At 43.8% G+C, this 15,372-nt stretch overlaps 1 protein-coding gene across 4 annotated transcripts in view; it reads right to left on the bottom strand.

Annotated features, from left to right (window-relative positions):
- Mtmr14 (myotubularin related protein 14) overlaps window positions 1–14,270 on the bottom strand; it is a 42,289-nt gene extending 28,019 nt beyond the window's left edge. The window contains exons 1-3 of one of the 4 annotated variants that reach the window (XM_051203866.1): window positions 14,001–14,269; window positions 11,516–11,664; window positions 3,679–3,787 (exon numbers count right to left, since the gene is read on the bottom strand). In XM_051203866.1, the coding sequence (XP_051059823.1) occupies window positions 3,679–3,787; window positions 11,516–11,664; window positions 14,001–14,156 (414 nt within the window). In that variant the 5' untranslated portion in view covers window positions 14,157–14,269. Of the gene's footprint in view, window positions 1–3,678; window positions 3,788–11,515; window positions 11,665–14,000 lie in introns of all 4 variants that reach the window. The other 3 variants (XM_051203865.1, XM_051203867.1, XM_051203868.1) reach the window with 3 other exon arrangements.
- Window positions 14,271–15,372: the final 1,102 nt, after the last annotated feature.

Below are 15,372 nucleotides of genomic sequence, written 5' to 3'. Positions count from 1 at the left end.
TGCCTAGGGCTCCATACCAGCATTCAGACCACCAGTCAGTCTGAAGAATGCCTAGAATTTATTAGCCTACAGACTCTACAACAAAGGGTTCTCTCTCTCCCAGATTCCAGGTACCAGTGTTACTTTCAATGATAAGTAAAACTTGGAAGAGTATGTATGTGTGTGTGTGTGTGTGTGTGTGTGTATGTATGTATGTATGTATGTATGTATGTATGTAATCTATCTATCTGGTACTGGGCACAGTACTGACAAGTGACCATCTTCTCACTGAACTCTCATAAGGTAAGCATGGCCACTATTTCATGGATGAAGAAAGAAACTGGCCCAGTGAGGTTAAGGGATGTTAACAGTCATATAGCAAGGGTCAGGTTAGAACTGGTCCAGGATCACATACTTCCAAGGGCTTGTTACTTACTAATTTGGAACTTTTTAGCATAGAGGGCAACTTTTATACTGACAGAAGCAATTAAAAGAAATAATCTGGGATCTTAATTTTTAAAAAGAAATTATTGAAACAGTTTTGATGATATGTCGCTATAATCTCAGCACCATAAAGCAGAGGCAAGGACATCAGTCAGAAGTTCAAGGCCAGCCACAGTTACATAGTGGGACTGAGACCAGCCTGGGGTTCATGAGAGTATCAAATAAATAAATAAATAAACAATCCAAGGAAGTTCAATGTGGTGGCGCATGCCTTTAATACCAACACTTGGGAGGCAGAGGCAGGCAGATCTCTAGTTCAAAGTCAGTCTGGTCTATATACCAAGTTCTAGGACAGCCAGGGCTACAGAGAGATCCTGTCTCAAAAGTAACAAATCTCCAAACTATCAAGGAAATACAATAGCTATTAAAAGGGCTATGAGAGATGGAAGCCAGGACCTTGTACATGCTAGGATAGTGCTCTACTACTAACTAAATCTCTACCCCCTTACTTAAATATTTTTACTTTCTTTATCATGGAAGGATTCATTTTAGAGTTGGAATTCTAAAAACCAACCAACAGTGTTCTTCTTTAAAAAGACTATATTTGTACATTTGCACGAAGTGTTTGTGTGTGGGCACTCATGCCACAGTATGTATCAGAAGACAATTTGGTTTAGTAAGTTCTCTCCACCCACCTTTATGTGAGTTCTGAAGATCAAAACTCAGGTTGCCAGGCTTGTATAGTGGGCACCTTTACCCATTGAGCCATCTTGCTGGCCTATAAACTTCATTATTTAATTTTAAGACTATGTCTTTAAGTAGTGTGTTGAAATCCAGTAGTATTGGGGGGGGGGGGAATGGGAGCTGTTTAGAGACATAGAAGCAAGCCAACCTAGGAATGAAGGCTGGGAGAACTGCCTTACTGCATTAAGAGAAAAGAGAAGATGTAAGACGACAGAGCAAGTAAAGTTCATTTCTGAATGTGTGACACTATTTGACAGTATAAAGTGGGCTTCTGAAAGATTACAAAATACCGTCTAGTGTAGGGTCCTCATCTTCCCATGAGGTAACAGAAGTAAACAACTGGCTGCTGCAAGAAATAGGTGCAGGTAGGAGCCACTGGGTCAACTGTTTGGCTCTTGCTGGGGTTTAGAGCAGGCAAAACATAAAGCAGCTGTGTATCACCTGGGGCAAGCTGGGTGTGTGTGTTCCTAGAGATGTGGCTTCTTTTCATTTTCTGCTTTCCCCTGTACTTGCGCTCCAAGCCATCACCTTACTGTTTCCCAGGACCCTGCCAGTGGATCACTACTGCTTTTAGGGTAGCATCTTTCTTTATGCCAATTCTTATAGACTGCTTGTAGACTCTGTTACAGAAGCCCATGGAGAGGGCTGAATTTCCTGCTGGTCTAAGCAAAACGACTACAGTGAGGGCTACCTAATGCTTCCTGGGTCTAACAGCATCCAAAAAGCAGATTAAACTGTCAACTGTTAGGTGTAGTAGCATAGGCTTGAAATCTTTGATATAAAACTCCAAAGGTGAAGATTCCCAGAGGATGGCGGTTTAAGGCCAGTCTGGGCTACAAAGTGAGATTCTGTCTCAAAGTAAAATTACTTGGTAAAGTGCTTGTTGTGCAACCATGAGAACTTGAGTTTGGGTCCCGCAACATCCACATAAAGAGCCAGGTGTAGCAGTACACATCTATATAATCCTAGAGCTAGGAGGTAGAGACAACACATGGCTAGAGCTGACTGGCCAGGAAGCACCACTGAATGGGGCCACTCTAAGTTCATGAGAGATATTGGATCAAAAAAATAAGGTGGAAAGGGATTGAGAGAATGGCACCCAATTGTGTGCACACACAGGCCACACCTTCATAGATATTAAATGCCAAACTTGGTGGCTCAGGCATGTAGTCTGAGCACTTAGGAGGCTGAGGTAGGAGGACTGCTTTTAGTTTTCTTTTTGCTTTGTAGACCTCACAAGTGAGGGAATTTACTTCCTAGTATTTCACAATCCATTAACAGAATAGTCTTACTTGTTGAACAATTTCAACCTACCACATTCATAAGTCATGAGGCTAAGAATGGTCCTGGGGAAGAAGCAGGGGATGAGCTCTGATGGAAGAGTATCCCAGAACTCAGGAAGGATAAGGCAGAAGGAATGCTATCAAATTGAGAAGAGCCTGGGCTACTGAGCAATACACAATCTTAAAAAAAAAAAAAAATCAAGCCTGGCGTTGGTGGTGATGCACACCTTTAATCCCGGTGCTTGGGAGGCAGAGGCAGGCAGATCTTTTTGAGTTTGAGGCCAGCCTGCTCTACAAGAGTTAGTTCCAGATAGGCTCCAAAGCCACAGAGAAACTCTGCTTTGAAAAAACCAAAAAAAAAAAAAAAAAAAAAAAAAAACAGAATCAGGTATTTTTGTTATTCTGCTTGGTATTTCACAAGTGACAAAGCTAGCTAGCTCTTTGCTTCAGAGTTCAGAGCTGAAATTATGTCAATGCCCCCACACTGATGCATTCACAATCCACATCACAGGGCAGGATAAATGCATTTCTCATTCTTCTGTGTAAGACAAGGCTTATGGAGCCTGGCTGACTCTCAACTTGACTTCCTGACTCTACCTTCCAAGTATTAGGATTATAAGGGTGTACTGCCATGCCCGACTCCCTAGTTCTCTTACTGTATAAATTTGATCAAGTTACTAGCCACTCTGATCCAAAAGATAATAAGACAGGTAAATGAGTACACATTATGGAGCTACCTTGACAGTTCTGCTGAGCACATGAACTACAAGGTTCGGGATTTTTGTCAGCATTTCAGGAGATTATTCAAGTTCTGAGATAGTGCCTGGCCAAAGTATACATTCAATAAATACCTGGCTAATCACATGACTGAAAGAAGGAACAGACAGAATGTTATCGGATTTAATGTACTCTGTGAACAAATGGTACAGGCTTATAGAATAAACTGAGGCCACATGCAGGCAGTAAGTGCCAGGATCTGACACAGACAGTCTAGCTCTGTAGCATGGAGTAGGGAGGCTCTGGTGTTACATCCGTTCCCTACCAGAAAACCTTCCTTCAGTCAGAAATGATCTATTTGTCTGACCTGTTTCTCACAGTGCCAGGTGTCCAACAACAAACTATCATGACTTTGCCCGTTATAGAGAATAAAAAGGCTCTACAATTTTACTTGAAGTCAGTGAGTGACCCAAGACAGAGGACAGCAATTGAGTCTGTGGGTAGGCCTTACCTTGCCTTTGAACAGGATCACTGGGCAGACAAACCGTCCTCTGCATCTGGCCATCTTGCTTCGGTGGATGAGGTCTTGCAGCTTGCTCACCTGCACAGTGCTCTGGAACCTAACACACAGGCAGAAGAGGCAGATCAGCAGGGCTTCTGGATGGGCATTCATGCAGGAATATCTCTATTCACAAAGATGCAAAGGATGCCTACACATGTGGTAAGAGTCTCTGGAATTGTGTTTTTTGAGACAAGTTCTTACTACATAACTGAGGCAGACCTTGAATTCACTGTGTAGCTCAGGCTAGCCTTACACTATATAGCCTAAGCTAGCCTTGATTGTATAGCAAGCCCTTTAGCTCACTTTCCCAAGTGCTGTGATTACAAACATGCTCTACCATGCTAAGTTTTAGTTATTGAAAAAATTCAGCAAATACCATTATTTCTAAATGTCATATCATTGATATATTGAGTTTTTCAAAAGAAAAACTTAATTTTAACTATTAAAATCCAAGTCACTCTGATTTCAGAGCCTTTCCAGTAGAAAAAAGGCATGCAAAGGGCTGAGGCAAGAGGACTGGTATACGTTCAAAGCTGCTTGGGCTACATAGTGAGTTCAGGCCAGCCAGAGTCACATAAGATGTTGCTTCAAAACACAAACCCCTTCCCCAGCAAAAGCACACACAAAAAGTCCCCAATCAAAACCAAACAAATGGGGCTGGATATGGCTCAGCAGTTAAGAGTACTGGGTGCTCTACCAAAGGACCTGGGCTTAATTCCCAGCACCCACACAGCATGTCACAACTGTCTGTAACTCCAGTTTCAGGGGATGTGACATCCTCAAACAGACATATGCAGGCAAACCACCCATACACATAAATAAAATTGGTTAATTTAAAAACCCCCAAACAAATGAAACCACCCTAAAGGAAATTGGATCCAGCAAGCTACACCAGCACTAAATAACAATCCCCCCACCAAAACAAAGCAAAACAAAACAAAAAAAAAAAAAAAAAAAAAAAAAAAAACAGCACTGGCATGTGAGTACACAAGAGGATCTAGTCAGGCTACCTGGTGAGTGCCAGGCTAAGTTGAGAGACCCTGCCTCAAAATATAAGGTAGTATGTGAAATGGAAAGGCCTCTGTTCCACAGACACTTCCATGCACGCATAAACATTCACATATATACACCACACATGGAGAGAAACAAGAGGCAGAACAGAGCTATAGAGTAACCTCTCAGAAAGAAGGCAAGGGTCTTCCTTTTTTGGGGTCAGTCTTACCCGAGTCCAACCCAAAGACCCCATATACACAGGGAATGAGATAACTGGCTCCATACAGTTTGCCTGTGATCTGTATATACAGGTCACATCATATAAAAACATACAGTAGTAAATAAAATGTAAAAATATAGCTTTTGTGGTATGGCTTTTGCCTACCACATGTGAGGCCCTAGGTTCAATCCCCATAACCTAAAAATAAGGTAGGGCAGGAGAATGTGTAGCTAGTTTAATGATCATGAAAAACAAAAAGAGGATGGAGTGGAGCACTCCTATGGAACCCCTCTCAGTCTTGCTGGTTTTCTTACTTCCATTTAAATCAACATTTGCTCTACAAAAAAAGAACCAGAGAGGTTTAAGAAGACTAATATCTTTTTGGGAGGTCAAGTTTGCAGTATAATTATTGTTTCTTTAGTGAAGGAGGAACAATGGCAAGCTTTGGGAGGTTACGGTGCCTTTTTCAATCAAGTTCCCACAGACAGGTTGGCACTGACTCACCAGCAAATCCTGCAGCTGAGAAGTGGATGCTGCTGCTCTCCCTGACTCAGTTTCTCTGATGTGTAAAGACACTTAGTCCAAGACAAAGTGCATCACTAAATTCTAGGAATTATCAAGCAGAACACACAGCTCGGTTGCCAGAGCCCAGCTTCCCACCTACCTGGTCACCATATCTCCTCTCTGCCTAGTCAGTACTCTCTGCTGCACTGACCTCTCAGCTAGTTCAGAGCCCCCTCTGCACCTAATCCCACCATGTGGGAAGCAGAGGCAGGAGTTCAAAGTCAGCCTTAACTACCCTGAGTTACAGCCAGCCTGGGCTAAATTATGAGAGCCTATCTCAAAAAGAAACAGAAAAGCAGGGTGGTGAGAGATTGTTAGTGGTTAAAAATACTTACTGCACAGCTCGAGGGCTTAAGCTTGGATACTAACACTCTAACAAGCTGGGCATGATCTCATGTGCCACTAACACCAGTATCATTGGAAGCAGGATTGGAAAATGAGAACTTTTTCAGGGAAGAGACCTTTCTTCAAACAAATAAGACAGAGTACAACAGATGAACACATAACATTCTCTGGCCTTCACACTTGGGCACAGGTAATGCACCCCACCATCACACCCATATACTACACTCACAATTTTTTTTTTTTTTTTTTTTTTTTTTTTAGGTTAGAAAATCAGAACTGGACTTGGTAATGTATACTTGTAAACCTAGTACTTAGGAGGTAAAGGCAGGAGGGTCAGGAATTAAAAGTGATCTTGACTCTATGTATAATTCAAGTCCAGCCTAGCCTAGTCTATGTGGTATTCTGTCTTTTTGTATATCCAAACATACAAAAACCTTCATCTGATTCTCCCAGGTTAAGTTCTTGCATTCAGTAAATTCTCCCAAAAGCCAACACAGAAAACTGAAGCAAGAGTTCTGGGCCAGCCTTTGATACAATGTGTGAGACTCATAAAAGCATCCCACCAACACACATGCATCACAAACACAGAGACAGCACCAGCATTTACCTCTAAATTGATTGCTTTGTTGCTGCTATCAAGACAGAGTGTTACCATGTACCACAGGCTGTCCTCAGGCTCAAAATTCTGCCCCAGCCTCCCAGGGACTGGGATTATGCCTGAGTTCTTTATAGTGTAAGGACATTCAATTCCTGTTAGGCTAGATCATGGCCTGTCTGCCTGGCCACTAGTCAACCGGTTCCATTTCTGCTTTCTCACTAGTTCCTCTTTTTATCTCACTATCACTTGCCAGTGAATTTTAACTGTCTGGCATATGACCATACCTGAATGAACATTGTATGCTGACACATTCATGTCTACAATCAGGTGAAGTTTCCTTTGCTATTTGTTGCTGGAGACTGAACCCAAGGCCTGTCTCTGAGCTAAATCTCTAGTCCTCTCCTTTGGTATTACTTAATTGGTTTTTGTTTAACTTTTTTTTTTCTTCATGAATATCATTTGCTCACAAAACTATTTTCAAAGCATGGTTTGGTAATACATGCCTTGAGCCCAAGGCATGAAGACTGGGTGTATATGGGAACAACCAACCTACTTTAGGAATGTTGTACAGGTTTAGGAATACTTGTCAGAACTGATGTGGCAATGGTATTTTTTTTTTAATTGCTTTTGTGTGTTGCGTTTTTAAGCCCTTTTAAAAGATTATTTATGGGGGGGGGTTAGAGGGATGGAAAGAGTGACGATAAAGAATATGAACATGCAAGCATTCATCATGGTGTGTGGAGGTCAGAGGACAATTTTGAGGAGGTGGTTTGTGGTGATACTTTGTTTGAGATATATGATATATATATATATATCATATAACACACACACACACACACACACACACACACACACACACACAAAGTAAAGCTTGCTTGAAGATCAGAGTGCAAAGCTAGCCACAGCCATAGAGGCCAGGCAGTGGTGGTACACACCTTTAATCCCAGCACTAGGGAGGTGGAGACAGGAGGGATATGGCTGGGCAGAGAGAGGAATGTAAGGCAGGAAGAGACAAGAACTCATTGCAATCTGAGCAGTCTGCAATTCGGTGGATCGTCCCTTTGGTCTGAGCATTGGGAGAGGTGAAAACTCTCAAGTGGCTGGCTGCTTCGCTTCTCTGATCTTCAGCTTTAACCTCATATCTGTCTCTGGGTTTTTATATTTGTGCTACAGTCGTTCTCCAATACCTTGTTTTTGAAGGAGGTTCTTGTTATTTCTGCTTCTATGCTGTGTAACAGTTGCTGCTCAATTCTGTCTTCACTTCCTATCTTGCTATAGGAGCTCTAGGATTATAGACACTGAGTGCCCACATCTGGCTTTTTAACACAGGTTCAAAGGATGGAATTCAGGTTGTCAGGAGTGTAAAAGAAGTGCTTTTTTATCTGCTCAGGCCATCTTACACTATGCCCTAAACTGGTCTGAAACCCAAACAATCCTATCTCAACCTTCACAGTGATCCCAGCTAAATCCACAGTTTCATCCACTATTCCCTTCTACCTCACCTGTACTTTCCCCAAGAGCTCAGGTTCTTTGTAGACTGCCACTGCTTATTACACCCACCAAGCTTAAGGATGAGGATTTCATGAACGAGGCTTCATCTCTTGGATTCTTAGGGTCCACCATACAGAGGCAGCTCAGCAAACATTCAGAGGAAACCCTCTGGCCTTCCTGGACAGAGGATGGGCAGAACTGGGGAGGTTAACTAGACCAAGCCACTTCCTGAATCTAGTTATACCATGCTTAACTCAGTTTCATTAGTGTCACATTAATACTTAGGAAGCATGTAGTCCTATTTCTTGCTATCTAATTATATTCAAACTCTCTTCCCTTCAACAAATAGTCACTGCTAACTAAAAGTCACTTCAAGATAATGTAATGACCATGCAAAAAGTAAAAGCAACTACAAACTCTATACAGGGCACTCACACATTTGCTTGCAACCCCAGCTATGTAAGACAAGAGGATTCTGAGGTCAAGATCAGCCTGAACAACTTAGCCAAGATAGCATCTCAAAAGAAAAGGGGGGACTGGAGAGATGGATCAATGATTAAAAGCAAGTATGGCTCTTTCAGAGGACCCAAGTTCAGTTCTCAGCATCCACTCTAGGAAGTTCACAACCACTGGAAGCCCCAGCCCCAGCAGGGAACTGAATGTCTCTGGCCTTCATTGGCACCTGCACATCAGTGCATATACCGCCGCCCCCCCCCCAGACACAATTTAAAAAATTGTTCAAGGCCCTAGGTTTGAGCTGCACCACACACACACACAGTATGTACCACAACTAAATTCAATTAACTCTTCTAGGTATTCTTTTCCTGGAAAGTGAGACACACCCCCCACCCCCTGTGGACAAGGTGGCAGTAAAGAAAGGAAGGGCTCCTGGCTAAAGGGAAATTGCTTCTTTGGGCTCCAACTTTTTCCTAAGTAGAATGGGGGTGATACTATATTTTTCATAGGTGACTATAGGACTTAAATAAGCTGGTATGTGAAATCCTAACATATGACAGCCAGTAGGCAATCAAGAAATATCATCTCTCTTATCCTCTCAAGACAGGACTCATAGTCCAGACATCTTTCACACTTACCTTTTAGCCAAGATTGATGGGAGTCAGTTTTCTCCTACTACCATGTAGGTCCAGGGAATAAGACTCAGGTCCTCAGGCATAGCAGCAAGAGCTTTACCTAATGAACCATCTCACCAACCCTGACCCCTGACCTTGAACAGAATCTGATGCCCTTGCCTCCACCTCCACAGCCCTGGGATTACAAGCATGCACCACAATGGCCAGTTTATAGTGCTAGGGATTGAGCCCAGGGGCTTCATCTTTACTAAAAACAAGTACTCTAATAACTGAGCTATATCACCCCCCCCCCAAGAGTCTTCTCTGAGGCTAGAATGAATAAGCACTGAGCATGTTTCTTTCAGGACAACCAACCAATCATACCTGAGAGTTTATTAGAGAATGCTGAAATCTTGGTCCCACCTCTGTGGACGTGAACCAGATTGTGCAGTAAAAAGACCCCTTGGTGGTTCACTTAAAAAGTTGAGGTGTTTGAGCTAAGCTTAATATCTGAATGGTATCAGAGGACAGAGGTTAATTGCCAAATAGCACTGATAAGAGTAGGAAAGAGCAGAAGAAAAGTAAATAAATAAAAGAGCTGTTCAGAAACAGTAATTTGGGCAAGGCATGGTTGTAGATACTGCTAAGTCCACCACTTGGGTGATTTAAGCAGAAGGTTCATGAGTACAAAGCTAGTCTGGGTTATATAGATGACAATGTTGATAGGGAAGGATTCAGAGAAGGCATGTGTGAGAGACAGATACAGGCTTACTGATCAGCTTAAAAGACTATACAAGATAAATTTCCCTACCCCTGGAGGGGATGTTAGGAAGAGAAGAATTAAGGAAGGTAACAAAGCACAGCTAGAGATGCCCAGTGAGGGTGTGATGCCTGTTCTGGGCTCTTCACAGAAGAGTAGTATACTAATTTTTCAAGGGCATCAAGAGATGGGCGTTCTTCTAGATAGCCTTTCACATGTGAGGAAAACAAAGGCTTCACTCTTAAACTCTTGCTTGTAAACAATCTCTCCCCACATCTGGCTACAGAATATAAGGCATCCAGGGAGCTCTGAGAATGCAGAATGTGGAAACTCTGGTGTAGAAGGCCATCCTATAATCTGTACTCTTCATTTGTGGGCAGTTGTCACTGATGAAAAGTCCACAGTCCTTGGTAATGATCAAGATGCCACAATGAGTTAAGCATGGAAGCTCACACCTGTAATCTCAGCACTTGGGAGGCTGAGGCAGAGAAGTGAGATAAGCACCAGCTAGGACTACAACATGAAACCTGTCTCAAAGCAAACAAAGGCAATGGTGAGAAAAGGAGGAAGGGGCACAGGGAAAGAAGGATAAGGAGAGAGGAAGGGAAAGGCAGGGGAAAAGAAAGGAAAGAAAAAGCCCATTCAAAAGTTGTTCCTAAGAACTTTGGGGAAACATCACTCATCCTCCCAAATCCTGCTGCACAGGCTTTCTATCATGAAGTCATCTCAAACACACACAGGGAGGATTAACCACCCTCCAGTTTGTCTACAGCAGCACTTCTCAACACTTATCACACATAGGGATTATTTAGGCTTCTAGTATGCTGTGATTTTTGACCCACTGTGGCTCTAGAGCCCCAATGTCCATGCTTCTCCCAATGTCTTGGACAAATGGTCTTGCTTTGAACAACAGGAGTCAACCCATCACCCTTCACTAACAGAGCCAAGATAAACAGCAATCAGGGAACTTAGGTGAAGAAACTGGGAGCAAATATGGAGTCTCAGTGTTGTGCTAAAGAACTACTTCCTTTCCTGACTACCTAATGAGAGACTCCTGAAGCCGTTGCCTCAAATCTCTTCTGCTGTGAACTGTTAATCTTTGTAAAGCACTCAAGTCTGTAAGACCTTAGTGGACATGGTAGCTCTTATTTTTTAATTCTTACAACAAATACATCAGGCTTGTATTAGCACCATTTATTATCAAGGACTGTGCTAGCCACTTTTCTAGAATTTTCATTAGTCCTTGCAAGCCTTAATTATAAGACCAGGAATTACCAATGAAAAACTAAGGACAAAGAGGGTGAATAACCTGCTAGCAGTTAGGTGGTGGAGGCAAGAGAATCAGAAGTTAAAGATCATTCCTTTGACTACATAATTAGCTCATGACCAACTCAGGTTACATGATACTCTACTTCAATAAAATACAATCTTGATATGTCATCATTCCTTCTAACTACACCTTCTAAAAAGAAACAAAGATGGCACTGAGGTTGTCTCAAACAAGTGAAGTATTATGTCCATTGTCTTAGGTCAGTAAAGTCAAACAGGAGTGAAAGAAATCCAGGGTTATGACTCTACTTCTCGTGATATGTATGCTGCAGTACCCTGCCAATCAAACAAAAACTAATAAAGATGCCAGTAACTCAACACCACCTGGGAAAGTGAGCATGCTCTGCCCAGTTTCCTGACCCTGGTGATGAGCTAAGGCCTACCAGACATGCACACTATGGTCACAGGATGCTCACGTGTCTTTCTCTTTCTCAGAACTCTCATACTCCAGGTATACGATGTGGCGGGGGTAGTGGCCGCAGATATCACCATTCACATTTGGAATCACGCTGAAACAGTAGTCTCGGCCAAATAGCTCCAGACATCTCTTCTCAATGCGTTCAACCTGCATAGAGACGGAGACTTGAGCATGAAGAAGATTCTTGGGTTGTGAGGACAAGAGAATTAAATGGCCCATGACACAAAGAAGCCACTGAAAGTAACAAGTGTTATCATTCAGTGTTGGCAAGAATGATGCTAGGCCACAGGCCCTTCTATGTTCACTCACATTCCATGCTTCAGAAAGGTACCTAAACCCATCATTCACATTTCATAGACTGTGTGTAGTTGGCCCAGGTGGTGATGCATGTCTTTAGTCCCAGCACTTGGGAAGCAGAGGCAGGTGCATCTCTGAGTTCAAGGCCAACTGGTCTCCGAAGTGAGTTCAGGATAGCTAGAGCTACACAAAGAAACCTTGTCTTGAAAACAAAAACACAAGGACTATATGTAGTCAATACTGGAGAGAGTCTACCATTCATAAAATTAAGAATTCTTTCTAGATGTAGTGGCACAGCACTTGGAAGGCTGAAGCAGGAGGGTTGAGAGTTGAAGGCCAAGCTGGGCTACATAGTGAGACTTTGTCTCAAAAAACAAAGCAACAGTAACTCTTGCTTCAGGTTACTATAATAGCATTAATGCATGCTGTTTCTTTGACACCAAATCACATCCCCAAGTTAATATTTAAAGCTCTTGTCAGCCAGGAATGGTGAGTCACACATGGGATGCTGAGGCAGGAGGATGCCAAGTACAAAACCAGTCTCAACAACAACTACAAAATAAAGCAGCTCTAGTCATCAAAATAAAAGCTGCAAACAGCTGCCTCCTTCCATAGCATCTGCTTATAAAACTGAAGCCAAGGCTCCCCCTAAAATTACTTTTGTTCACAGTTCAGAGAAAAGCCAACTAGAAGGAAAGCTTACAACCTGTAACACATCAACTTTGCAAGACACCATGAGGCCCAGAATAGTATTAGAATCAGCTGTGTGAAAGTTAAGGTTCAGCTTGTAAAATTCTAATCTTTGGAGACATTAACAGGGAGGTGGGGTCTGTCAAAAATCACACACCTCCTGTAACCACTCAAAAGATTCTCCTTGAAGTCAGGTGTGATGACTCACACCTGTAAGCAGTACTTGGGCGGCCACGGCAGGAGAGTTGTTAATTCCAAGCCATCCAGGGATACATAATGTGAGGCCAAGCCAGGGAGGGCCACAGAGAAAGACCACATCTCAAAATAGACAAGGTTGGTGATGCATCTCAGCTGGTAGAGTGTTGTTCGGCATTCATAAAAACCTGTGTTCAATCTCCAGCATCACATAAACCAAGCATGAAGGTGTACACCTGTTAACTCCAGCTTTTGGGAAGTGGAGACCGGAGGATCAGAGTGCACAACTTGGTTTTCGATACATAGTGAATTTAAGACCTGTTTGAACAAACACACATTACAAATTCTAGGGTCTGACCACCTGAAATTGTGATTCAAGAGTATCTAAGACCAAGAAATCTTTGCGTTTAAGTAGTACACCAAATGATGCCAATTATAATCTGAAAGGTACTTGGCTATGTGGAGTGATCCCGGTCTTTCCTAGGTTACCTCCAAGACTAATAGAAGATGCCACCTACAGCATGTATCAGCCCCTAGGTAACCTCTGGAAGCCAAACCAGTTTATGGCCTAGGATAGACGAACTCCAATGAGTAAAAGTAATGCTAAAGCTGCCACACAGCAATGAGAAGGGGTAGGGTCTACCAGTGCTGATTTAAGTTTGCCTCAATCAGACCAGAAGCTTTCAAAGCCTGGTCATTAGAACAGAGGGAAGTTCCAGGGGTGGGGGACGACAGAGACTTCTTTCTGATAAAAGGAACAGAAAGGGAGTGTGGGTTGTCTTCTTGCTCTACAGGAAAGGGAAAGGAAGGGCCTATGTCACGCTGGCACCTTATAAGGAGGCGACACACTCGGCTGCTCTCCAGGCTCCATAAAGCCCCACTACTCCAGGCTTTTACTCTGATCTCTGGTCTAGGGGAATCTCTTCCCCATTTTTACTTCGATTTTAGAGTTTTTTAACTGTTGGCAACCCCTCCTAGGCTCATGAAGGGTAGCAATCTTCTCTATTTCCTACTAACCTTTGCACCTGGTCCGCAGTCCCGACCCTTGACCTCCAAAATCCCATGTCTAAAGCACCCCCCCCCAAAAAAAAAAAAAAAAAAAAAAACAAAAGAGCCTTGGTCCTCCCTCTTTGGTGTTAAGCCAGACCCTTACTCTCCGAGTCCATATCCTGGATAAGTTCCTCTCCCATGATTCCCCAGGGAGGTCCCCTTCCCGCTCTCCTCCCATCCCCAGCCGCAGTCTTCCCTGAGTTAACTCGGGCTCCGGACCAGTTCCAGGTCGCTGCACCTCTGGGGCTCACCTTAGAGCCGCTCGCCCCGCCGCCGTCCTTGGCCCGGTACTGAGTCCGAGAGAACTCCTCCAGCAGCTCCGCAAGCCCCGATTCCTGAGGCGGCGGGTTGCCCGAAGAGGCAGTGGACCCCGCCGAGGCGGAGGCGGCGTCCCGAGCGCCTGCCATGCCCAGCCTCGCGTCTCCTCAGGGCTCCTTCACCGGGCCCATGGCACCTGAGGCTCGGACTCCAGCTCTAAAAGCCTCCTGAACCGCCTCAGCCGCCGCCTTCTTCTTCCACTTCCGGCCCCGCCCCACCTCTCCGGATGTTTACTCCTGCCACGGCCAATCAGAGCCCAGGTTCGTGCCCGGCCCACAGGTTCCCCGGCCCACCCCTGACGCGGAGGGATCCAAGTGGTCTCACGGCGGGGGCCGCGCTCCGCCCAAGGGGTTTCCCCGGGGGAAGCCGGGCTAAACCATTGCGGCTGCCGGAGGGGGGACGGCGGGAACCACTGAAAGGAAGCGGGGGACACAGAAAAGAACCGGCAGAGGTCCGGCTTTGTGCTGGCAGCCAGAATAACAAAAGCTGCAAATAGATAAACAGTTTCAAACGACACTTGTCTTCCACTACTCTTCTAGACGTCCCTGAGAATATAGCGCGGTCTGTCATCATCCTATTTATTGAGGAAGGTATCTGAAAATTGTCTTACTCTTTTTTTTTTTTTTTCTTTAAAAAGATTGTCCAGCTCTTGCCAGTAGGTAAACGCCAGATGATGAGGCAGAAGGATCACGAGTTTGAGACCAGCCTGGACTACACCGTAAAAATATAAAGATATTTCAAATGTTTGCATAATAGAATTAGCCCCCTTCATAATAATAATAATAATAATAATAATAATAATAATAATAATAATAATAATAAGCCGGGAGTTGGTGGCGTAGTTCTTTAATCCCAGCACTCAGGAGGCAGTGGCAGGTTGATCTCTGAGTTTGATGCTGGCTTGGTCTACAGAGCGAGATCCAGGATAGGCTCCAAAGCAATACGGAGAAACCCTGTCTCGAAAAACAAAACAAAACAAACAAAAAAAGTAATAAAATCCTCATTTTCTTAGATTTGTAAGCAATCTAAGAGAAAGACAAATCACAACTCGGGCTGATTCCATTCGATTGAGACAGACCTATGGGCATATCTATGAGGCATTTTCTTGATTGCTAGTTGGTGGAGAAGGGCATAGCCTACTGTGGGAGGTGCCAGCCTTGTGCAGATAGTGCTCAGTTGTATAAGAAAGCAGGCTGAGTGAGGGGGGAGGGAGTTGGGAGAAAAAGAAGGGGAGAAGAGGAGGGGAGAGGTGGGCATGAGGGAGCAGGAAGATTGAGATAGGGAAAGAATAGAAGCGAACAAGAA

This window comes from Phodopus roborovskii, unplaced genomic scaffold (assembly GCF_943737965.1).
Source record: "Phodopus roborovskii unplaced genomic scaffold, PHOROB, whole genome shotgun sequence".
NCBI classification, from domain to species: Eukaryota; Metazoa; Chordata; class Mammalia; order Rodentia; family Cricetidae; genus Phodopus; species Phodopus roborovskii.
The sequence above is the reverse complement of the archived record's forward strand: the minus strand, read 5'-3'. Positions and strand labels throughout refer to the sequence as shown.